This window comes from Notolepis coatsorum (assembly GCF_963971535.1).
Source record: "Notolepis coatsorum genome assembly, chromosome: 6".
Lineage (NCBI taxonomy): Eukaryota > Metazoa > Chordata > Actinopteri > Aulopiformes > Paralepididae > Notolepis > Notolepis coatsorum.
The window spans coordinates 54,356,613-54,381,612 of record NC_140170.1 but is presented as its reverse complement, the minus strand read 5'-3'; the positions used below and the strand labels follow the sequence as shown (position 1 = coordinate 54,381,612).

Genomic DNA, 25,000 nt, shown 5'->3' with positions numbered 1-25,000 from the left:
GGCAACTACCGCCCTGTTTCTATTCTCACTTCCATCTCGAAAGTCATGGAAAAAATTGTCTACGAACAGGTCGAAAAGTACCTAGCGGAAAAAAATCTAATCTACGAATTCCAATCTGGCTTCAGAACATCCCACTCCACTGACACATGCCTTCTATTTGAATGACCACATCAAACAAGAGGTGGACGCAGGCAAATACTGCGGCATGGTCATGCTGGACCTACAAAAGGCCTTTGACACGGTCAATCACTCCATTCTGATTGACAAGCTAAAAGCAATTGGTTTTGATAGTCTATCAGTGAGCTGGATGCAATCCTACCTTGAGGGGAGGGAACAGATGGTGGAGGTAAACGGTACCCTATCCCCCCCCCTCACAGTGAGCTGTGGTGTTCCACAAGGAAGCATACTAGGACCGCTACTGTTCCTAATTTATGCAAATGACATGTCGTCAGCTTGTGACTGCAACTTGTTCCTGTTTGCGGACGACTCAGCCCTGCTGGTCTCTGACAAGAACAAGTTACAGGTTGAAAAAACCCTCAGCTCGGAACTAGGCAGAATCTGCATATGGCTCGCTGATAACAAACTATCATTACACATGGGCAAAACAGAGTCCATTCTCTTCGGTTCAAATAACAAACTCAGCAAGACCGACGGCTTCTCAGTTACAATATTGTCACAAGGAAAGATGAAATTACCTACCTGGGTTCCATCCTAGAGGCTAAACTCTCCTGTGACAAAATGGCATCCAATGTAATAAAAAAAGTCAACCAACGAACTCGATTCTTGTACCGGATCTCCTCTCTGGTAAACAAGAATACCCTGAAGACTCTGGCAGGAGCACTCATTCAGGGGTACTACGACTATGCTTGCACCTCATGGTACCAAAGCACCTCAAAGGCGCTAAAAACAAAATTACAAACATCTCAAAACAAACTGGTCAGACTACTGCTTGACCTTACTCCTAGAACCCACCTCACCCCTGCCCACTTTGACAACCTAGGATGGCTTAGAGTAGACGACAGAGTACAGCAACTTGCAATGGGCCTGGTCTACAAGATACACTACATGACCAAGGTACCCATGTACATGTCAAAATACTTCCCAAAGGTCAGTGAATACCACGATCACAACACCAGAGGGAGCTCCACAAATCATGTTAAACCCAGATTCGGCTCAAATAAGGGACTAAACACGTTTCGCAATTATGCCACATCAATGTGGAACGCCCTACCCAAAGCTGTAAAGGAATGTGGATCACTACCCACTTTCAAAACCTCTCTCAAGGGACACCTACGGGAGACTGCAATTCAACACTGGCCCCTGTAAATATCCTAACCCAACCCCCTCCAATGTACAGTCATTTTCCTAGTATGGTTTTGTCAATAGTCCAATGTACAATTTTGTTTGTTTGTACAGTGTCTCCCCCCCCCCCTCAATGTACAGTTTTGCTTGTATATACAGTGTGCCCCCCCCCCCCCAACCACCTCCAATGTAGATTACCCAGTATGGTTGTCAATATCCCAGTGTACCCAACCCCCCCCCACCCAACCTCCTCCAATGTACAGTTTCTACGTCAAATGTATATACTCCCTTTTCCTGACTCCTTCTGTATCACAAACAGTACTGTATTTGCAAATCTGGTATGTCATAAATGTATAGATGTAGCAGTACTGACTATCTGTATGTCATGTATGTCATATTATGTCCTGATGAATTGAAAATGGGGGACCCTGATGTAAACAAGACGAAAGTCTTTCTCTGGTCTGCATCCCCTTAACAATTGTGTGTATTGAGCTGTACTGTATTGTACCCATTCTGCAATCTGTTAATAAAGTTTTCAATCAATCAATTCTATGTTCCCCGGGTTCTATGTTCCGCGTTTTTTTTTTTTTTTTTTTTTTTTTTAAAGATGCTCTAAGTTCCCCGGGTTATAAGTTCCCCGGGTTCTATGTTCCCCCTATGTTCCCCCTATGTTATGTTTGCCGGTAGCCACAAAGGGTTCTATGTTCCCCGGGTTCTATGTTCCCCGGTAGCGAGTGGAGATAGTGACTTATTATGTTTCCCCAAGCCTATTCCAAAGATAGTCACTTTTATAGATAATTCATTTGTATCTCAATGGAGTCACGGATCTAGTCGGGCCATGTTGCATTATGACGACAAAAATCGAATGCAATAAACAGTGTAAAAAAAATTATTTAAAACAACAAAGATTAGCGTATTAAATCGTTTTTATAAGCGTTTTTTTTTATTTGCTGGATAATTCATTTGTATCTCAACAGAGTCACGGATCTAGTCGGGCCATGTTGCATTATGACGACAAAAATCCAATGCAATAAACAGTGTAAACAAATTTATTTAAAACAACAAAGTTTAGCCTATTAAATCGTTTTTATAAGCGTTTTTTTTTTTTTTGCTGGATAATTCATTTGTATCTCAACAGAGTCACGGATCTAGTCGGGCCATGTTGCATTATGACGACAAAAATCGAATGCAATAAACAGTGTAAAAAAAAAATTAAAACAACAAAGTTTAGCCTATTAAATCGTTTTTACAAGCATTCGTTCTTATTTGTGTGTGTGTGTGTGTTGTGTGTGCGTTTGCGTGCGTGTGCGCATGCGTTTTACGCAAACTGAGGTAGAGACTGTATGCCCGCACGCTCCCCAATAACAGTGCATGTGTGTGTGTGTGTGTGTGCGTTTGTGTGTGTGTGTTTGCGTGCGTGCGTGTGTGCGCGCGTGTGTGTGGGACACAGTGAAGCCCTCGTTCTACAAGACAATTGTGCTCAGATATTAGCTGTCAACTCTCACGGTTTTAATGAGATTCTCCTGTTTTTTCGACCCTCTGCACGGCCTCTTCACGGCTCACGGATTGGTGCGTATTTTGTACTTATTATTATTTTCTTTTTTTTTCAAAATGGGTGCAATTCTCCTCCGTGACGACAGGTGGCAGCAGTGTAGATTAGACCGTTATCACAGGAAGTCAGACCGTTGCGACCAGAAGAAGACAGCGACGCGACCGGATAAAGCTCAGAGCTCAGGGGAGAGAGTAGACTCATGCACAGAGGCGGCCGCGGACCGAGCGTGTCAAATCAACTTAGCCAGTGTCTCTTGATTGCCCACTCTGTGGCTTTTGTCTCTGGAACAAAAGGTTTGCAAATCTTCTGTGGATAAAACAATACAAATGCAGGAATGTGTAAATGTGTTGGTTGGTGAACACTAACAGCCGTTTGCGCCTCTGCGCCTCCACTGTCCCCTCCTCCCATTCCTCCACGGATAGCATGCCTTCACTGATGCCCAATTTCCTGAATGCGATTTATACATATAAATAAATTGATCCGTTTTAAAAGTTGTCGTGAATTGTCATGGTATGACAAATACAGTTACTGGTAACTCGCAGGTATTGCAGAGATATTGAGGAAAAACACAAAATCGCATTGGCTTTTTTTCTATCTCATTTTTCTCTGTAGAATGAATGAAAACTTTATTTAACAGATTGCAGAATGGGTACAATACAGTACGGCTCAATACAGACATACAGACATACTACACAGACATAATAGACACACACACTGTTCCAAAAATGATATTCCCATTTCCCACTGCTAAATTAATGACCATAGGTATTTTTTATAGCTTTTTCAGGAACATGGCATGTCTTTTTTTATCATACATATCCTGTTACCTATATTTTTTTGCATTTTGCACAATCAATGCGGGCGTGACCACCTGCATTTCACTGTATGTGACAAATAAACCTCTTGATTCTTCTTGAGTTGTCGTATTAATATGTAGCCTACAGTGATGAAGGTATAAAGACACTGGTAATACATTGATTGATTGCTAACTTTAACAGATGGGTACAATACAGTATTGTGCAATACACAATTGTTAAGGGGATGCAGACCAGAGAAGGACTTCTTCCCCCATTTTCAATTCATCATAACATTTATGTATGAATTGTAAGATTTCAATAAATATGAACATGTTAATGCTACTACTACATAAACTGAATTTATACTGAATTTGTCTTACACTTAATGCAGGGATGTTCACAGCATTTCACTTTCAACCAGGTATCTGATTAATTTAATGTAGCAACTAGTTCACCCAGTCCTTGTTGGACTGATAACTTTAAGTGGTTGCCCAGTGGAGATTTAGGATTCACTGACTGTAGACTGGAAAAAAAGCTGCAAGAAAACTAAATGTCTGGCATCTATGGTTTCCAAATACTGTCAAATTACAGTAAAATCAAATGCATTTACAGATTACAACCTTTATTTAATGGTTAATATTTTGATAAAAGGTAATTTACTGTATTTGTATAGCATTTACACTCTACACAGTAGGAAAACAAAATAATACCGGTTTTGACCAGCAGCGACGAGGCAGCTCCATTGGGAGGGGGCGGGGCCGGGTGGGAGGGGGCGGACTGAGGGGGCGGGGCCAGGAGAAGGGGCGTGGCTAAAACCTGCACGTTTTATCAAACCGAAATGTTGACAGCCGGCATCGACCGCGTTTTACGCAAACTGAGGTAGAGACTGTACGCACGCACGCTCCCCAATAACAGTGCATGTGTGTGTGTGTGTGTGTGCGTTTGCGTGCGTGCCTGTGCGCGTGTGTGTGGGACACAGTGCAGCCCTTACAAGACAATTGTGCTCAGATATACAGCCGGCATCGGCCGCGTTTTATGCAAACTGAGGTAGAGACTGTACGCACGCACGCTCCCCAATAACAGTGCATGTGTGTGTGTGCGTTTGTGTGTATGTGTTTGCGTGCGTGGGTGTGTGTGCGTTTGCGTGTGTGTGTGTGTGTGTGTGTGTGTGAGTGAGTCTGTCAGCTGACTCTTCCCCTGTGCATCAATAAGACATCGATCACACTGACTGTAGTGGGACATCAAGGTGGATCAATGGATGCGTGCAGCTGATCTGGGGCCCACAGGCCACAACAACAACACATCGCAGCGACAACCAGAACCTGCAGATTCCTCCTGAGCAACGTCAGAAGGATACGCCCCTTCCTGACAAAAGAAGCCACCCAACTCCTCGTCCAATCAACAGTCATCTCCCGCCTCGACTACTGCAACGCACTGCTAGCTGGCCTCCCGGCCACTGCCACCAAGCCTCTTCAACTCATTCAAAACGCAGCGGCCCGCCTGATCTCAAACCTACCGAAGTCGGCCCATGTCACCCCACTTCTTAGGGACCTGCACTGGCTCCCCATTGCTGCACGTATCCGCTTCAAGGCCCTCGACCTAGCATACCGTGCGGCAAAGGGAACCGCTCCCGCCTACCTCCGGTCAATGGTCTCTAACTACACACCCTCAAGACCCCTACGCTCTGCATCTTCTGGCCGCCTCAGATCTACTCCTATCCAAGCTCCCGGAGGGTCATCAAAGAGAAGCCGCCTATTCTCAGTCCTTGCCCCACAATGGTGGAATGAACTACCCATCCCAGTTAGGACAGCCGAATCCCGTCCAATCTTTCGCCGTCGACTAAAGACTCACTTCTTCAACCATTATCTGAAATGATAAAAAAAATAAAATAAAAAAATCTAACCCCGACTAACCTTAATGTCATGCACTTGTCCTAATAAACTAACCTACACTGTAACACGCAACACTTTGATGAACATTGTTACTCAGCTGATAGAGTTATACCCTTCTTGCTGTCTTGTCGCACAGAACTTGTAAGTCGCTTTGGATAAAAGCGTCAGCTAAATGACTAAATGTAAATGTAAATGTAAACACGATGATTGCAGGGATGATTTCAATCGTTCCCAATATTAAAAAGGCAGTACCTGAATCAGTAATTGCAGCAAATAACCCATCTGTTGTTGTATTGCCTATAAAGGATAGTACTGTCTACCTATTGTATTGTACCATACATACTGTCTACATACAGTATATTGCTGTACATAATGTCTACATAAAGTATATTACTGTACATAATGTCTACATAAAGTATATTACTGTACATACTGTCTACATACAGTATATTGCTGTACATAATGTCTACATACAGTATATTGCTGTACATAATGTCTACATAAAGTATATTACTGTACATAATGTCTACATAAAGTATATTACTGTACATACTGTCTACATACAGTATATTACTGTACATACTATCTACATAAAGTATTGTACATACTGTCTACATACTGTCCTGTCTACACTATCTGCATAACGTATTGTACTGTACATAATGTCTACATAAAGTATATTACTGTACATAATGTCTACATAAAGTATATTACTGTACATGCTGTCTACATACAGTATATTACTGTACATACTATCTACATAAAGTATTGTACACTGTCTACACTCTCTGCATAACGTATTGTACTGTACATACTGTATGCAGTCTATATGAAGTATTGTACTGCAGATGCTCTCTACATACAGCACTGTACTATACAGTCTACATACAGCACTGTACATACTGTTAACTCATTAATTCAACATGTTTTTTTTGCTACATTATTCTGTAATCAAATAAATACAGTAGAGATATCTGTCAATAATCAATCCAACATAATACACAAATGCAACCATAATAATAATAATAGTAATTTTATTGCTTACATACACACACACACATAGAGGGAGACAATCCAAACATCAAAGTCCGGGAGGTCAAAGAAAAAAGAATACATTTCACATTACTCATGTTCACATAAACAAGCCATCAAATCCCATATGGTCTATCTATCGGTTATGATTCCTGGTTTTCACCCAGGCGGAATTTGAACCCATTAACCCTTTCACTGCCACACTACAGAAGGTTAACCCTTTACGATAAAACGCGGCCGATGCCGGCTGTATATCTGAGCACAATTGTCTTGTAAGGGCTGCACTGTGTCCCCCACACACGCGCGCACGCACGCACGCAAACACACACACACAAACGCACACACACACACACACACACATGCACTGTTATTGGGGAGCGTGCGTGCGTACAGTCTCTACCTCAGTTTGCGTAAAACGCGGTCGATGCCGGCTGTATATCTGAGCACAATTGTCTTGTAGAACGAGGGCTGCACTGTGTCCCACACACACGCGCGCACACACGCACGCAAACACACACACACAAACGCACACACACACACACACATGCACTGTTATTGGGGAGCGTGCGTGCGTACAGTCTCTACCTCAGTTTGCGTAAAACGCGCGTGCACACGCACGCAAACGCACACACAACACACACACACACACAAATAAGAACGAATGCTTATAAAAACGATTTAATAGGCTAAACTTAGTTGTTTTAAAGGATAACTCCACTTTTTTTTTATATTAGCTTATTTAACATCTTCCCTGGAGTTAGACAAGAAGATGCATACCTTTTTTGTCTCTGTGCGTGCATTTTAGCTTTGGGAATAGACGCTCCGTTAGCATAGCTTAGCTTCATCACTGGAAGTGGGGGAGGACAGTAGCCTTACAGTGCCTTACAGTGTATTGCAAGGTCTGACATTGACCAAACTTGATATGCATGACCTTGGTGGGCTCTAGGTCAACTCCTGAAAAGGGGGTCAATGTCAGACTTTGCAATCAAAAGTTAGGGGGCTAATAACCCTTGCCATAATTTCAGTGCGCCCCTAACTTTTGATTGCAAGGTCTGACATTGACCCCCTTTTCAGGAGTTGACCTAGAGCCCACCAAGGTCATGCATATCAAGTTTGGTCAATGTCAGACCTTGCAATACACTGTAAGGCACTGTAAGGCTACTGTCCTCCCCCACTTCCAGTGATGAAGCTAAGCTATGCTAACAGAGCATCTATTCCCAAAGCTAAAATGCACGCACAGAGACAAAAAAGGTATGCATCTTCTTGTCTAACTCCAGGGAAGATGTTAAATAAGCTAATTTAAAAAAAAATTGGAGTTATCCTTTAAATAATTTTTTTTACACTGTTTATTGCATTAGATTTTTGTCGTCATAATGCAACATGGCCCGACTACATCCGTGACTCTGTTGAGATACAAATGAATTATCCAGCAAATTAAAAAAAACGCTTATAAAAACGATTTAATAGGCTAAACTTTGTTGTTTTAAATAATTTTTTTTACACTGTTTATTGCATTCGATTTTTGTCGTCATAATGCAACATGGCCCGACTAGATCCGTGACTCCATTGAGAGACAAATGAATTATCTATAAAAGTGACTATCTTTGGAATAGGCTTGGGGAAACATAATAAGTCACTATCTCCACTCGCTACGGCGAACATAGAACCCGGGGAACATAGAACCCTTTGTGGCTACCGGCGAACATTACATAGGGGGAACATAGGGGGAACATAGAACCCGGGGAACTTAGAACCCGGGGAACTTAGAGCATCTTTAAAAAAAAAAAAAAAAAAAAGCGGGGAACATAGAACCCGGGGAACATAGAAACCGGGGAACATAGACATGTTCCCTCTGATAGAAACAAGCTAACTCTCTACTGTCTCTGAAAGCAACAAGCTAGCTCTCTACTGTCTCTGAAAGCAACAAGCTAGCTATCTACTGTCTCTGAAAGGCTAGGGTGACCATATTTTGCTTTCCAAAAAAGAGGACATGCTGGCCCCAGCCTCGAGATTGATTGATTGATTGATTGAAAACTTTATTAACAGATTGCAGAATGGGTACAATACAGTACAGCTCAATACACACAATTTTAAGGGGATGCAGACCAGAGAAAGACTTTCGTCTTGTTTACATCAGGGTCCCCCATTTTCAATTCATCAGGACATATATGACATACATGACATACAGATAGTCAGTACTGCTACATCTATACATTTATGACATACCAGATTTGCAAATACAGTACTGTTTGTGATACAGAAGGAGTCAAGAAAAGAAAAGAAAAGATACTTAATGATACTTTGCACAATCGAAGCGGGCATGGCCACCTTCATTTCACTATGTCTTGTGTATATATGTGATGAATAAACCTCTTGAATCTTGAATCTCTACTCAAAGTTTACTCAAAGATGCTTTATTGTTTTAACCTCTTAACATGCACCCAGAAAAGCGGCAATTTTTTTTACTTGAACTTGAGGACGGCATACTTTTTTTGCAAAGCTTATCTTTATACGTTATATAGCACATGCATACGCCTGGTCTCTTTTGAAAGATAACATTCTGAAGTTACTAATGCAAAAAAGGAAAACCACTTTTAGTGCTAATGAAATAGAGTAGCAACTTGAGTTGAACTTGAACTTGTGTACTCACATTCTTCTGTAGTGGTTGCAATATCCCAAATTTAACCTCTTAACATGCACCCAGAAAAGCGGCAATTTTTTTCCTTGAACTTGAGGACTGCATACTTTTTTTGCAAAGCTTATCTTTATACTTTATGCTTATAGCACATGCATAAGCCTGGTCTCTTTTGAAAGATACCATTCTGAAGTGTCTTACACAATAAAGAAAAATCACGTTTAGTGCTAATGAGTAATAGGGCTGAACTTGAGTTGAACTTGAACTTGTGTACTCACGTTTCTGTGTAGTAGTTGCAATATTCCAAAATAATATATATATATATATATATATATATATATATATATATATTTAAGTTGGAAAACACGTCAACATGACGTCTAGACTAGAGAGACTGTTATAATGAAGAGCTGAGGGAACGTGACGTCTAGAGAGACAGCAGGTAACCATGGTAACAACTGCCCAACATTGCATGCCGGGCAAAGATACACAGCACACTTAAACCTACAACATATACTGACCCAGATCTGCTTTTATGTGTCAAATGTAATGAATATGTAAACAAATCAAATGCCGAAACAATTATGTACCTTTCACTCAAAATTGTTTCATTGAAATCTCTAGCCTAGAGCAGTAGTTGTTTGTTTATGATTCAGAAGTATGATATTTAGACATGGTCCTCAAAATAAAGGGGAGTGAGTGAGGAGCCTGACAGCTGGAAGGATGGTGGTGTTGACAGCAGACGTCAGGGCAGCAGCTCGCGGGACAGTAGTGGCTGCTAGTTTACATGTGGATGACTGTACATATAAAGGTCAGACTGCTGAAACTAGACAAGCTCTACTCAAATTAAATACCCCTTTAATATAAGGGAGGGGGGTCAAATGTGTGTATATATATATACACTTTACACTTTTACACTTTACACTTTATATTTATATTATTGGTAAGGGAATTGCACATCTCTCATTCCTTATTCCTTATTGCACCTCACCACCACAATGGTGGCACCACAAGCTAAGCTATACCTCACCATTTTTGTACCAGATGTACATACTGTATATAGAGGTATACTGAACAATTGTTGTTTACACTTGTGTTGACTTGACCTCTTGACTTTCTATTTTTTACTTATTATACTTATTTATACTATCTTATTATTATCCGGCACACTCTCAGGAGCTAAACAGAAAGAAACATGTCATGCAAAGTAGTCTGTATTTCTGCATGACAAATAATAAAGAAACTTGAACTTGAACTTGACCACATAATGAATGTAGTACTTAATAATAAAAAAGAAAAAAAAAGAAAACAGGTCAAAACACATTTTGGACAGTTGGTTTACTTGGGATCATGGAGCCCTGTATGTTGGAAGTCTGAAGGACGCCAGGAATACAGACTAGAGCACAGCGAGGGAGGGGGGGGTGCAGGGGGGGGGGGGGGGGGGGTGCAGAGGGGGGGGGGGGGCATGTGGCCTAAGAATTCCTCCTCTACCGTCTCTTTTTCTGGCTCTCCATCGCTCCTAAAAACAACCACACGCCCTACAAGGAAGAACACCTTCCACATTAACACGTCAACATCATTCCTGCCTCGCTGCTGGAAAACACATCAATCAAACTGACAAGGTGAGTGTCTGCAAAACCGACCGGATAAATACACGCTTTTGAGCAAAAGACTTTGGACATAAATCCTTTCTGACCTCGTTCCCCGAATCCTATTGTCTGCCATCCTGACCAGGTCTGTCTGTCTAGCAGCCCGGTGCTCAACCCTCCTGACCAGGTCTGTCTGTCTAGCAGCCCGGTGCTCAACCCTCCTGACCAGGTGTGTCTGTCTAGCAGCCTGGTGCTCAACCCTCCTGACCAGGTCTGTCTGTCTAGCAGCCTGGTGCTCAACCCTCCTGACCAGGTCTGTCTGTCTAGCAGCCTGGTGCTCAACCCTCCTGACCAGGTCTGTCTGTCTAGCAGCCTGGTGCTCAACCCTCCTGACCAGGTCTGTCTGTCTAGCAGCCTGGTGCTCAACCCTCCTGACCAGGTCTGTCTGTCTAGCAGCCTGGTGCTCAACCCTCCTGACCAGGTCTGTCTAGCAGCCTGGTGCTCAACCCTCCTGACCAGGTCTGTCTGCCTAGCAGCCTGGTGCTCAACCCTCCTGACCAGGTCAGTCTAGCAGCCTGGTGCTCAACCCTCCTGACCAGGTCTGTCTGTCTAGCAGCCTGGTGCTCAACCCTCCTGACCAGGTCTGTCTAGCAGCCTGGTGCTCAACCCTCCTGACCAGGTCAGTCTAGCAGCCTGGTGCTCAACCCTCCTGACCAGGTCTGTCTGTCTAGCAGCCTGGTGCTCAACCCTCCTGACCAGGTCTGTCTAGCAGCCTGGCTTCCATCGATCCCTAGGGTTAAAAAGAAATACGCCGGCCACAGAGCCTTTGTCTACCACGCTCCCTACCTGTGGAACAAATGACCTGCCGTCGTCAGGGGCGCCTGCACTGTCGAAGCTTTTAAATCCCTGCTTAAGACCCATCTTTTCTCTCTCTCCTTCAACCTACCCTGATCTCCCCTGGTCTGGGAGTGACCCTTAGCTTAATCTGTCTAGTTTAGTTAGGATGTCTGTTATCTGTTATCTGTCATAATCTTTTAACCCCTGTCTCTGTCTCTACCAGTGCATTTATGGAGATAAACATTCCAGTGACCTTCTACCTCATACTGGACATGAGCACCACCGGCCCCATGGAATAGCTTCATATCGCCTTCTGTCTGACCTGCAGCGCTGAACCATACCTGCTCTGCCTCGACCTATTCTGAGTGGTTTCTCCTGGCCCCCGGGGCATACGGCCCTGAGCCATCGTCTTGTATCTCATCCGCTTGCAGTAGTTCTTAGTTCTATCCATACATTTATTTCACAATTCTCTTATATACTTTGATTCTATTGTCACCATGTATGCATATATATGCCCACTACATGTATGTATTGCTCCTACTCCACCCACTACAAACATGGGAACTCTCTAATCCCTGTCCCCATCTCCCCATCTCTCTGAGTGTTTGTCTCATAGTGTTGACAAAGGTGGTGGATGTCTCAGGGTGTTGGCCAAGATTGTTCTACCCCCACATTGGTTATGTGCACCATTGATGTCATGGATCAGCTTCATACCGTGTTCTGTCTGACCTACAACGTCTAAACCATGCCTGTTCTAGTTCATTGCTGGGTTAAGTACTTCTACTCTACAGCCAATATGCACCATGCAAAAAAAGCAATATGAATAGTCAACAATGTAGGATATTATGAACACACCAATGACTTATTTCTAAAGTTACAAACATTTAAATGTATGGACTTAGTTGATTTCAAAACTGCTCTCATTGTATACAAAGCCAGATATAAATTAATCCCAGGCAACATTCAAAGATGGTTCAGAGACAGGGAAGGAGAATATAACTTAAAGGGGAACTATCTTATAAATGGCCTTTTTCAGTGTTTAGCATTGTTTCCTAGCTATGTGGACTTATATTAATAGGATCTATGTCTCTAATTCTTATATTGGCGCATTCTTCCAATTCTCCTCTCACAATATTCACCCTCACTGAACTGAGTCATCTGAAAATGTGCATATATGTGATGTCAGAGATTTTTCAGCTGCATAATAATGTGGCAGTTGATGTGGCAGTTGGCACCAGGCCACACAGTGGTTGGAGCCCAGCCTCAAAAACGGCTTAAGATCTTGAGGTAGAAAAATGCTGTTTTTGAGTACTTGATTAGAAATACAAAACAATGAATTTTTTTTTGAAAAAAACCTTACAGAGGTGTTCCATAGACTCACAGGAATTGTGTAAAAGTGCCCAAAGAGTGAAAGAAATAGTAAAATAGTTCCCCTTTAAGAGGGAGAGGGAATCTTAAACTACCAATGTACACACACTACGCTGAAAACATTTGCATATCCATTTGTGGTTGGAAGTTGTGGAATAACTTACCTGAAAACATCAAAATGAGTAAACATATTGCACAATTTAAAAAGCAGCTTAAAAAATACACATTAGAGAAATATAGAATTGAGTAATGCTGATAAACGAAGTTATGTTATATTGTGTTATGTAGTGTTGTATTGTATTTACTGCTGTCAAGCGACTTAAGTTTAAAATGTACTATAGTAAAATGTATATTATATAATGTATTATACAAAATTATGTTATATCAAGTCAAATTAATGGAGGAAAACATTTAAAGGTAAGGGGGTAGGGATCAATAAGCTAGCTTCCCTCTACTCCTTTTTTGAACATGTCAACTAACTAACTACATTGCTCTTGACTTTTTGTTTATAATTTCTTTTTCATTCTGATTATTCAGTTTTACAAAGCTTTATATTATGATTTATTTAGAGGAATGTAAAGAATACATGTTCAAAAATTAACTTTTTCATTAATTCATTCATATTCTATTCACATATATGCTTACTACATGTATCTATTGCTATGTCCGCCCATGACAAACACGCAAAGTGTCTAACGCCTGTCCCCGTCTCCCTGTGACCGGAGTGGTGGACGTCCCGTGGTGATGGCCGGATGATGGATGCGATCCTCTCTACGCCGCCCCCATACCTCAAATGGATCCGTCATCAGCTCTATTTTCAATCTTTCAAAATGTTCTTATGTACCCCAGGTGCTTGTGTTTCATGACATGTAACATGTGCTTACCAACTGTTTCACATGTTTTACTGCAACACTACTATCACCGACATCTAAGAAGGGAGATCCCCCCTTGAACGGCCCTTCTAAGGTTTCTCCCCTCCACATTGCCTGTGGTGCTTTTTTCCTATCGCAATGTTTTAGTGAGTTTTTCCTTACCTTCGTGTGGGGTATGTCTGGGAGTGTTGCATTTTTTTTTTTTTACATTTTATTTTGGATTTCATGGGTTTTTTGTTTTGTTCTTGTTTTATTGTTTCTTCTTGACTTGACATTCAGTGTTTCTGATTATTGATTACCAGTAACGGTATTAGTGTTGAATGCTAAAAACGCTGATCAGCTGGATCGGTATGAAAACATAGCACAATGGAGCCAGAATTTACGTCAGATAGTCCTTACCTGTGGCCGGGAGTATTCCAAAAATAATATTCCAATTGTTTGATCGCCATCTGGTACATCCAATGTCGATTTGGTCCACGGCATAATCAATCACAGCATATGGATCGGATGTCCCCTAGTTATAGGGCGCTACATGTATTCCACTATACGCGTTGGCATTTCTTGCCTGGACACGCTACTTTTTCCAAATCAAATGTATATAATAGGTATTATGTTTCATCATGAATGCATGAAAGGGGGGGGGGCGTTTTATTATGCTTTGATGGCCAGTAACGGCATTCGTGTTGAACACTACAGAAGCTGATCAGCTGGATCGATCAAAACATTGTTGGATCAAGCTGAAATTGGTGTTAGATAGTCCTTACCTTTGGTCTGGGGTATTCCAAAAAGATTATTCCAATTGTCTGATTTCCAGTATTGGTGTCCATCTGGTCCTGGACATAATTTGGCACAACTTATGTATCGAGTGTGCCAGATGCGTTTCGAAGTGGTCAGATGAAGTGATTTACTCGGCTCTGTCTAAATATAGCGCCCGGAGACATTTGAGTGTAACACAGGGTTAGATATAAGGTTTCAAAGGGTGGGCGACACTGCCATCTGGCAGGATGCGGCCGGTATTGCACTTTTTCAATCTCAAAATATTTTCTTATGGCAACACCGAGGTCAGTGGATGAATAATGAATATAGAATAAAAGAAAAAACGACCAAAACCCGAGATATCTCGGGCCTGGCGTCCAATGCATGGCGAGTTAACACGACTTATCTCTGGTTTGGCGCCAAATGTGTTAAATAAGACGTGTCCGGCCCATGGGGACATTAACGTGTGTGGTCGGGCCTTACAAATACATTTTGATTTGATAAAAAAATGTACTTAGTGTTTCACACAGAGACAGAAGAAGGAGAAGAAAACAAAGAGAAAGACCCTTTAAGGCAATGATGGTCACATGTTGCTCTAGGAATGACACATAGTGGTACATTGTGTTACATGTTGCTCTGGGAATGACACATAGTGTTAATGTGGAAAGCACAGACTTCCTGTTTGCAGAGAAGATGACCCTATGTCAGTGTTTTAACCTTGTTAAAATGTTTAACTTGTTAAAGTGGTATGTGGTCCAATTCTGCTCTGATTAAAGGTCATGTTAAAGTGGTATGTGGTCCAATTCTGCTCTGATTAAAGGTGATGTTAAAGTGGTATGTGGTCCAGTTCTGCTCTGATTAAAGGTGATGTTAAAGTGGTATGTGGTCCAGTTATGCTGCTGATTAAAGGTCATGTTAAAGTGGTATGTGGCCCAGTTATGCTCCTGATTAAAGGTGATGTTAAAGTGGTATGTGGTCCAGTTATGCTGCTCTGATTAAAGGTGATGTTAAAGTGGTATGTGGTCCAGTTATGCTGCTCTGATTAATGGTCATGTTAAAGTGGTATGGGGTCCAGTTATGCTACTCTGATTAAAGGTCATGTTAAAGTGGTATGTGGTCCAGTTATGCTGCTCTGATTAAACGTTATGTTAAAGTGGTATGTGGTCCAGTTATGCTGCTCTGATTAAGGGTTATGTTAAAGTGGTATGTGGTCCAGTTATGCTACTCTGATTAAGGGTTATGTTAAAGTGGTATGGGGTCCAGTTATGCTGCTCTGATTAAAGGTCATGTTAAAGTCGTATGTGGTCCAGTTATGCTGCTCTGATTAAACGGTATGTTAAAGTGGTATGTGGTCCAGTTATGCTGCTCTGATTAAGGGTTATGTTAAAGTGGTATGTGGTCCAGTTCTGCTGCTCTGATTAAACGTTATGTTAAAGTGGTATGTGGTCCAGTTATGCCGCTCTGATTAAACGTTATGTTAAAGTGGTATGTGGTCCAGTTATGCTGCTCTGATTAAACGTTATGTTAAAGTGGTATGTGGTCCAGTTATGCTGCTCTGATTAAGGGTTATGTTAAAGTGGTATGTGGTCCAGTTCTGCTGCTCTGATTAAAGGTTATGTTAAAGTGGTATGTGGTCCAGTTCTGCTGCTCTGATTAAAAGTGATGATAAGTGGTATGTGGTCCAGTTCTGATGCTCTGATTAAGGGTTATGTTAAAGTGGTATGTGGTCCAGTTCTGCTGCTCTGATTAAGGGTTATGTTAAAGTGGTATGTGGTCCAGTTCTGCTGCTCTGATTAAACGTTATGTTAAAGTGGTATGTGGTCCAGTTATGCTACTCTGATTAAGGGTTATGTTAAAGTGGTATGGGGTCCAGTTATGCTGCTCTGATTAAAGGTTATGTTAAAGTGGTATGTGGTCCAGTTATGCCGCTCTGATTAAAGGTTATGTTAAAGTGGTATGTGGTCCAGTTATGCTGCTCAGATTAATGGTCATGTTAAAGTGGTATGTGGTCCAGTTATGCTGCTCTGATTAAGGGTTATGTTAAAGTGGTATGTGGTCCAGTTCTGCTGCTCTGATTAAACGTTATGTTAAAGTGGTATGTGGTCCAGTTATGCCGCTCTGATTAAAGGTTATGTTAAAGTGGTATGTGGTCCAGTTCTGCTGCTCTGATTAAACGTTATGTTAAAGTAGTATGTGGTCCAGTTATGCCGCTTTGATTAAAGGTTATGTTAAAGTGGTATGTGGTCCAGTTCTGCTGCTCTGATTAAGGGTTATGTTAAAGTGGTATGTGGTCCAGTTCTGCTGCTCTGATTAAAGGTTATGTTAAAGTGGTATGTGGTCCAGTTCTGCTGCTCTGATTAAAAGTGATGATAAGTGGTATGTGGTCCAGTTCTGATGCTCTGATTAAGGGTTATGTTAAAGTGGTATGTGGTCCAGTTCTGCTGCTCTGATTAAGGGTTATGTTAAAGTGGTATGTGGTCCAGTTCTGCTGCTCTGATTAAACGTTATGTTAAAGTGGTATGTGGTCCAGTTATGCTACTCTGATTAAGGGTTATGTTAAAGTGGTATGGGGTCCAGTTATGCTGCTCTGATTAAAGGTTATGTTAAAGTGGTATGTGGTCCAGTTATGCCGCTCTGATTAAAGGTTATGTTAAAGTGGTATGTGGTCCAGTTATGCTGCTCAGATTAATGGTCATGTTAAAGTGGTATGTGGTCCAGTTATGCTGCTCTGATTAAGGGTTATGTTAAAGTGGTATGTGGTCCAGTTCTGCTGCTCTGATTAAACGTTATGTTAAAGTGGTATGTGGTCCAGTTATGCCGCTCTGATTAAAGGTTATGTTAAAGTGGTATGTGGTCCAGTTCTGCTGCTCTGATTAAACGTTATGTTAAAGTAGTATGTGGTCCAGTTATGCCGCTTTGATTAAAGGTTATGTTAAAGTGGTATGTGGTCCAGTTCTGCTGCTCTGATTAAAAGTGATGATAAGTGGTATGTGGTCCAGTTATGCTGCTGATTAAATGTGATGTTAAAGTAGTATGTGGTCCAGTTATGCTGCTCAGATTAATGGTCATGTTAAAGTGGTATGTGGTCCAGTTATGCTGCTCTGATTAAAGGTTATGTTAACGTGGTATGTGGTCCAGTTATGCCGCTCTGATTAAAGGTTATGTTAAAGTGGTATGTGGTCAAGTTATGCTGCTCTGATTAAACGTTATGTTAAAGTGGTATGTGGTCCAGTTATGCTGCTCTGATTAAGGGTTATGTTAAAGTGGTATGTGGTCCAGTTCTGCTGCTCTGATTAAGGGTTATGTTAAAGTGGTATGTGGTCCAGTTCTGCTGCTCTGATTAAACGTTATGTTAAAGTGGTATGTGGTCCAGTTATGCTGCTCTGATTAAAGGTTGTGTTAAAGTGGTACAGTATGTGGTCCAGTTCTGCTGCTCTGCTGATCAAAATGTTTTCTATGTAAAATATTTGCATTCAAAGTGACTAGCAACTGAAGGCTTCAGATACATGTAGTGGAGGAAAAGTACAGATTTTTCTAAAGTGAAAATACTAATTAAAGTACAAGTATAATCAAAAGTACAGTAAAAGTATAAATACTTTCCACCACTGGGTAGAGGTGAAACAATAAAGAAAATGAATATTGAACTTACTTGTGGTCATCAAAGCAGCCAACGTATCAATCGCCGCCCTGAGAGAGAGAGAGAGAGAGAGAGAGAGAGAGAGAGAGAGAGAGAGAGAGAGAGAGATAGTTACATTCTCTCTCATTTACACACAAACGTTTAACTTTAAGTTTATTTAGGATCCCCATTAAAGTAACAACTACTCTTCCTGGGGTCCTCTCAAAATAACATAACACATTCAAACATAAAATCATTGTACAATCAGAATAAAACAATACTTCCATGCACATTGTACAAGCAACGACACCAAAACAAAGAATAATAATGGCAGTAAAGTTGGTAATTTGTCTGTCTACATCAGGGCTATTCAACTGGCGGCCCGCGGGCCAGATCCGGCCCGCGGGATGATTCTGACCGGCCCGCCAAAGATTACATGATAATATAATTTTTTTTTTTTTTTTTTTTTTTTTTTTGTGTCAACGTTAACACACACAATTGAGCCAAAACTCAACTCAATTAATGACAGATTTCATTGATAAATTGAGGGAAAACTTTGCAAGTTGATTTGATGAATTTGACATGTCCAGAGAATTGATGCATTTTGTGAGCAACCCATTTGCCAATGTAGCTGCTATTTCCACAAAAGGACAAGAGTTCCTTGCATCACTTCACATTGATGAAGGTCTCCTGCAACTTGAAATAATTGACATGCAAGCATCATCTGCTCTGAAGCAGGCACTTGAGAATGAATCCACCACAACATTTTGGATAAAGTGTATCATGTCAAGACATTCCCCAAAATAAAAACGCTGGCAATATCTGTGCTAACAATGTTTGGCTCAACATACACCTGTGAATCCAGTTTCTCTCACATGAATGCCATTAAAACAAGCAACCGTGCCTCCTTGACAAATGAGCATTTGCATCACTGTTTGCGGGTAGCCCTCACTTCCTATGAACCCTCTTTCTCTGCCATTGCCCAGTCAAAGAAGTGCAATCGCTCTCATTAGATGTGTGTATGTAGGCTAGGCCTGTCTGCCCCCCACCCCCCTGATGTTTGAGAGTTAAGAGTGGACAATAAGTGCTAATAAGATGCTGTGATTTGCTGTTGTTGCACAGACATGAAGCACTTTTTCATAAGCTCAGCTGCACTATAAATGTGTTTTTTTGTTCAAGTGTTGATGTTAGAATGTTCAGATGCACATCATGCACTTGTTTGTTTTTTATTTAATTTGTATATTGAAATGTTGAAGAGATGTTGCAGTTGTTGCACAGTCATAAATTAAGCACTTTTTGCAGGAGATGTTGCAGATGTGGCACATAAATGAAGCACTTTTTTTGAAAAGTATACTACTTTTGCAATGTAGTTAAATAAAAGTTGTGAAAATGTGGTTGCGTGTTGTGTCAAGTGTACATATATTCATAGCACGGGGAGGCGCCGTGGCAGTCCGGCCCCTTGCCCCTTGGGTTTCTGACAATGTGGCCCCCTGAACAATTTAGTTGAATAGCCCTGGTCTACATGAATGAAGCTCCACAGAGATGGAGAGGTGACAGAGGTCCCAACTCTCATCTACCACCACACAAATGCCCTAATTGGTTAAAAAAAAAAAAAAAATTGATATCATAAAATAATTTATTTCTGTAAAATCGCTGTTCTCTATTTCTTTTTGAAACAGGAGATGCTGGTATCGAGCCCAGCTCTTGGCGTTGCTACCGGCTTGGCCGGCCGTCATACAAACACAATTGGCAGTGTTAGAGGGTGGGAAAGCCGGTGGGTGGGGATTGGACGTTGTGGACAGCGACTCCTACAGGTCGGTTGGGTGACGCCGGTACAGCGGAAACAGGAAGTATCGGGGGAAGCGTGAGCCTCCCACGCGTTACTCCTCGCCACTGAGAGTTCGAGCTGCTGCGGTGAAAAGATGCAACAGGCTGCCTCCTCGTGTACCGGAGGGGACACGTGATGCAAGGCGTCTATCCTCACTACAGCCGACCAGTGGGAGGCATAGTCTAGCAACGTTCAAGACAGGGGAGGGAAGAATTGGAAATACGAAATTGGGATGGGAGAAAAATAAGGAGAAAAAGTGGATAAAAAAAAGAAACTTGTCTTACTGGTAAGATGTGTTAGATGTAATGGCAGTTTGTTCCAGTTTGACATAGCTCTATACTGTACAGTACATTACAGTTTTCTTTAATGAATTCGTTTTTGGTAGTGGAAGCCTGAATCTTTCCATAGCTGCATGTCTGGTATTATAAACATGTTGATCTTTAGTATGTATCATCTGTGTATATAAACATATAGGCACTCTCAAGGTACAGATATTTCTATCAAATACAAATACAAGCCAGTCTGTCTTCCACCCTCAACCATGACAGCCTGGCGTGCATCCCTTCCTCATTGAACAGTGAAGGGCCAGGCGGGCGGCTCTGTTCTGAGTCAGTTGGATCTCGTTAAGCTCTTGTTTTGAGGCACTAGACTAGACTGCTGGACAGTAGTCAAGGTGGGATAATAAGAGTAGGGATTCTATTACTTGTACCCTTGTAATTTCTGTTAAGAAATAGGCACACCTTCTAATTATTTAAATGCCTCTGCTCATTTTGGCAACCAGCTTATTAATGTGAGTGGACCGTGAAAGTGTTTTGTCAAGTGTGACGCCCAATAATTTGGCCTCCCTCAGTAACCTGCTCAATCATCACTCCTTGTAAAGATATGATTAGCTTCTGGTCTATTTTTAAAGCATGCTTGGAGCCTACAGACTCTTCGTTTTTGAGATATTCAGTTTGAGCTTGTTTTCAGAAACCCTATGCGTTACCACCATCAACTCACTTTGGAGGACTTTGCTAAGCTCCTCAGTCTCGTCTGCTGATGCATACATGGTAGTATCATCATCAGATGCATTTTTTAAGACACATCATGGCAGATCATTTGTGAATATGCTTTATAGGAGAGGTCCTAAAGAGTTCAATTCAATTAAAAAATACTTTATTAGTCCTGCAAGGGGCCATTTAGAGCGGCAAACAGCTGCACTTCTACACATCCAAGACAAAACAGGGGACAAGAGACATACATGACACTACCAAAGCACAAGAGACATGACACTGCCAGAACGGGATCCCTACATTGTTGATCTGTCAAGTCCAATAAATAAATTCGGTCAGTACAAAAAAAACATATCTTAAAATCAAGGGGTCAAAAGGTGCATATTAGTGGACTGACAATTCCTTGTACTGTGGCCATTCACCAGTCGAATAGCCTCTGGAACAAACCCAAACTTCCTTCTGTTTGTTTTGCAGGCAGGCTGTCTAAAGCGCTTTCCTGAGGGCAGCAGGTCAAAACACACATGAAGGACATGTGTGGAGTCACTAATTATCTTATCTGCTTTCTTGAGCACTGTAGGGATCTTTGTGTTCTGCCGATTTTTTTTTGCTAAGGTTGACAACACCTTGCAGTCTGTTCTTGTCTCTTTGACAGAGGGATGTGAACCAACATACAAATGAAAAGGTTAGAATACTTTCAATAAAGGAAGAATAAAACGTTCTCTGGTCGACTCCAAAAGGAGTTTAGTTTACGAAGACAGTACAGCCGCTGATGAGCCTTTTTTATTATAACATCTGCGTTGTCGCTAAATTTAAGTTTGTCATCAAACACAGTTCCTAAATATTTGTAGTTCTGGACAATTTCCACCTCAGCTCCGTGGATGGTTGTTGGAGCGACGGCTATGTGTTTTGGTGAGATAATAATTTCTTTGGTTTCGGATACATTTAAATCCAGAAAACAGCCATCACACCAGTCTACAATTCCCCTGTGGAATTCCGCATTGTAGTAATCTAAAGCTTGACATGGTACCATTAAATAAAACACACTGTTGTCTATTAAATAAATCACTTTCATCCAATTGATAGCTGATGTTTTACATCCATAAGCAGATCATTTGATTAGTAGCAACTCATGATCTATTAGATCAAAGGCTCCACTGAAGTCCAATAGTACAGTGCCCACCATTAGCGTTCTGTCAATCTGTTGTAAACAGTCATCTGTTAGTTGTGTTAAGGCTTAGTGTTGATGCTGTTTTCTGAGAGATAGTGCTGCATCTGTTTAAATACAACACCCTCCATGATTTTGCTCAAAACAGGCAGGATACTATTTTGCCCATTAAAAGATTCTTTGGTATTTTTTGGTGGTAGAGAATCGAGTGACCTTCGCCACCTTCCACATCCGAGGAACAACACCTTCATTCAGACTTAAATAAAAAAAGATATGACACGGTGGCATCGCTACAATTCTCTCTGACAGTTGAAGTAGTTTACCATCCAGGTTATCGTAGCCACAAGGGTTATCACACTGTAAAAGACACGAGAAGCTTTTCCATGTGTTCTAGATTAATGTTCATGAAATCAAATTAAAAAATGTTGTTGTACATAATTTGTTGCTTAATTATTGACTCAGAAAAGCCTTGCGTTCACTGGCAACCTCTGAGTCCGTATTCTTTCTATCGTCTATCTTTCTAAAGTGACTAAAGCCTCTGTGTAAAGTTGTGTGATATCTGTAGCGGTGGCTCCATCTGCAGGCCACATGTGGTAGTGCAGCTGTAGAACGACAGTAGGACCAAGCTAACCATCAATAAACCATCTACTCTACATCCTGGGCTTCTCTCTCTCTCTCTCTCTCTCTCTCTCTCTCTCTCTCTCTCTCTCTCTCTCTCTCTCTCTCTCTCTCTCTCTCTCTCTCTCTCTCTCTCTCTCTCTCTCTCTCTCCCTCCCTCCCTCTCTGTGTGTGTGTGTGTGTGTGTGTGTGTGTGTGTGTGTGTGTGTGTGTGTGTGTGTGTGTGTGTGTGTGTGTGTGTGTGTGTGTGTGTGTGTAACCTGTGCTAACCCTGGCTAACCTGTTAGCAGGCGATACAGTTGCTGTGGATGCATGTTTTTGAACTACAAAAAGCACCTATAATTGTATCTAAAACCGCTGATACCTTTATAAATGCTGACAACTGACAACAGTTCTAACATTTGGGGTAATGTTACTGTACAGTACATCCACAAACCTTCTGTAAAAACCAATCACATTTCTATTGTGCTGAATCTTTAAGATTATTTGAAGTCGGGCGGTTAGGTGGCCGAGCGGAGATTGCGTTCGTCACCAGCCCCGGAGCTGAGCTGGATTTGCCTGTTCGAATCCAGCTCACAGCTCCGGGGTTGTCACCAGCTTGGCTGGCCGTCTGCACTGATACAATTGGCTGTATCAGAGGGTGGGAGAAGCTGGCGGGGTGGGTCCGGGTCGTTGTAAACAGCGACTCCTACAGTTCGGTCGGGGCGACTGCTAAGCGCGGATTGGACGTGAGGGGGATAGTGTGGTCCTCCCACACGCTACGCCCTCTCAATGAGAATCCGCGCTGCCAGGTGAAAAGAAGCGGTGATTGGCTGGACGTGTGTCGGAGGAAGCACGTGGTAGCCTCCACTCTCCCAGATGATCTGACTGTGGGGGGTAAGTGCGCAGCGACCAGGAAGGGACTGGGAATTGGCATACGACTAACATTGGGATGGGAGAAAATCGGAGGAAAATGGAGGGGGAAAAAAGACAAATAAAAAAAAAGAAAAATTATTTGAAGTCGTGTACTGTATGTACAGAGGTTGTGTTCTTAAGGTCAACATCTCTCAACACTTTTCTCTTTCCAAAAAAGTTGCCTAACAAGTATTCACTCGTCCTTCCAAAAGTATCTGTGATGTCATTACAGTGTTTTTCTCGTTAACTTTAATTAAGCGCTGACAGTCACCGACCAGTAACTGTCAGTGTGGTTTAATTACTGCAAGCCAAGAGGTTTTCTCAGAGATGTGCGTGAGGACAGCACTGAGAATCACTGTAGCTCCTCGCGGTCTAATTGACTACAGGCCGGGATTAACCAGCGCTGACAGGAACTCCAAGTCCCAGCATTCCCCAGCAGATAGTTGGAGTGTCGTCCGCCCGGGGCTCATTCCTACAGCCTGGCTGGCGTCCAGGAGCCCGGCCCACTGCCACTCTATCGAAGCTATAATTGGACATATCTAGCAGCTTCATGATTGACACATCTATTGGCCTATCATGTGTCTCCCACCCGCTCGACCGCTCTGCGACGTGGAATTTACAACTTGGTAACTCCCCACCGTTTCAAAGGCGACGGTTGGGATTTGAAATTCCAAAATTTCAGAACGGGTCGAGCTGCACAAGAGCAATTAGGCCTGTGAGGGAGATGGGGGGGGGGCACTGAATAGGAGGGGGGGGGGGGGGGGGCACTAAAGAGGGGGGGGGGTTACTGAAGAGGAGGGGGTGGAGCCCACTGGAGAAGGGGGGGGCGGAGGAGCCACTGAAGAGGGGGGGGCCCACTGGAGAAGGGGGGGGCGGAGGAGCCACTGAAGAGGGGGGAGCCCACTGGAGAAGGGGGGGGCGGAGGAGCCACTGAAGAGGGGGGGGGCCCACTGGAGAAGGGGGGGGCGGAGGAGCCACTGAAGAGGGGGGGGGCCCACTGGAGAAGGGGGGGGGCGGAGGAGCCACTGAAGAGGGGGGGGCCCACTGGAGAAGGGGGGGGGGCGGAGGAGCCACTGAAGAGGGGGGGGCCCACTGGAGAAGGGGGGAGGCGGAGGAGCCACTGGAGAGCAGGGGAGAAGGAGGCTGGTGTTATGTCAGGTGATCAGTCGGACCCCACCACGGTAATGCCCCCCTGGAACTCTTGCCCCCCTGGAACTCTTGCCCCCCCTGGAACTCTTGCCCCCCCTGGAACTCT

The 25,000-nt window shown here is 42.6% G+C and overlaps 1 protein-coding gene across 1 annotated transcript in view; it reads right to left on the bottom strand.

The window, feature by feature from the left end:
• Nucleotides 1-25,000, bottom strand: part of LOC311229489 (cytosolic carboxypeptidase 1-like) — a gene marked incomplete at both ends in the record, with an annotated part of 214,729 nt that overhangs the window by 127,528 nt on the left and 62,201 nt on the right. Inside the window, 1 exon segment of the mRNA XM_084315567.1 lies at nt 24,604-24,722. Coding sequence (XP_084171693.1) covers nt 24,604-24,722 — 119 coding nt within the window.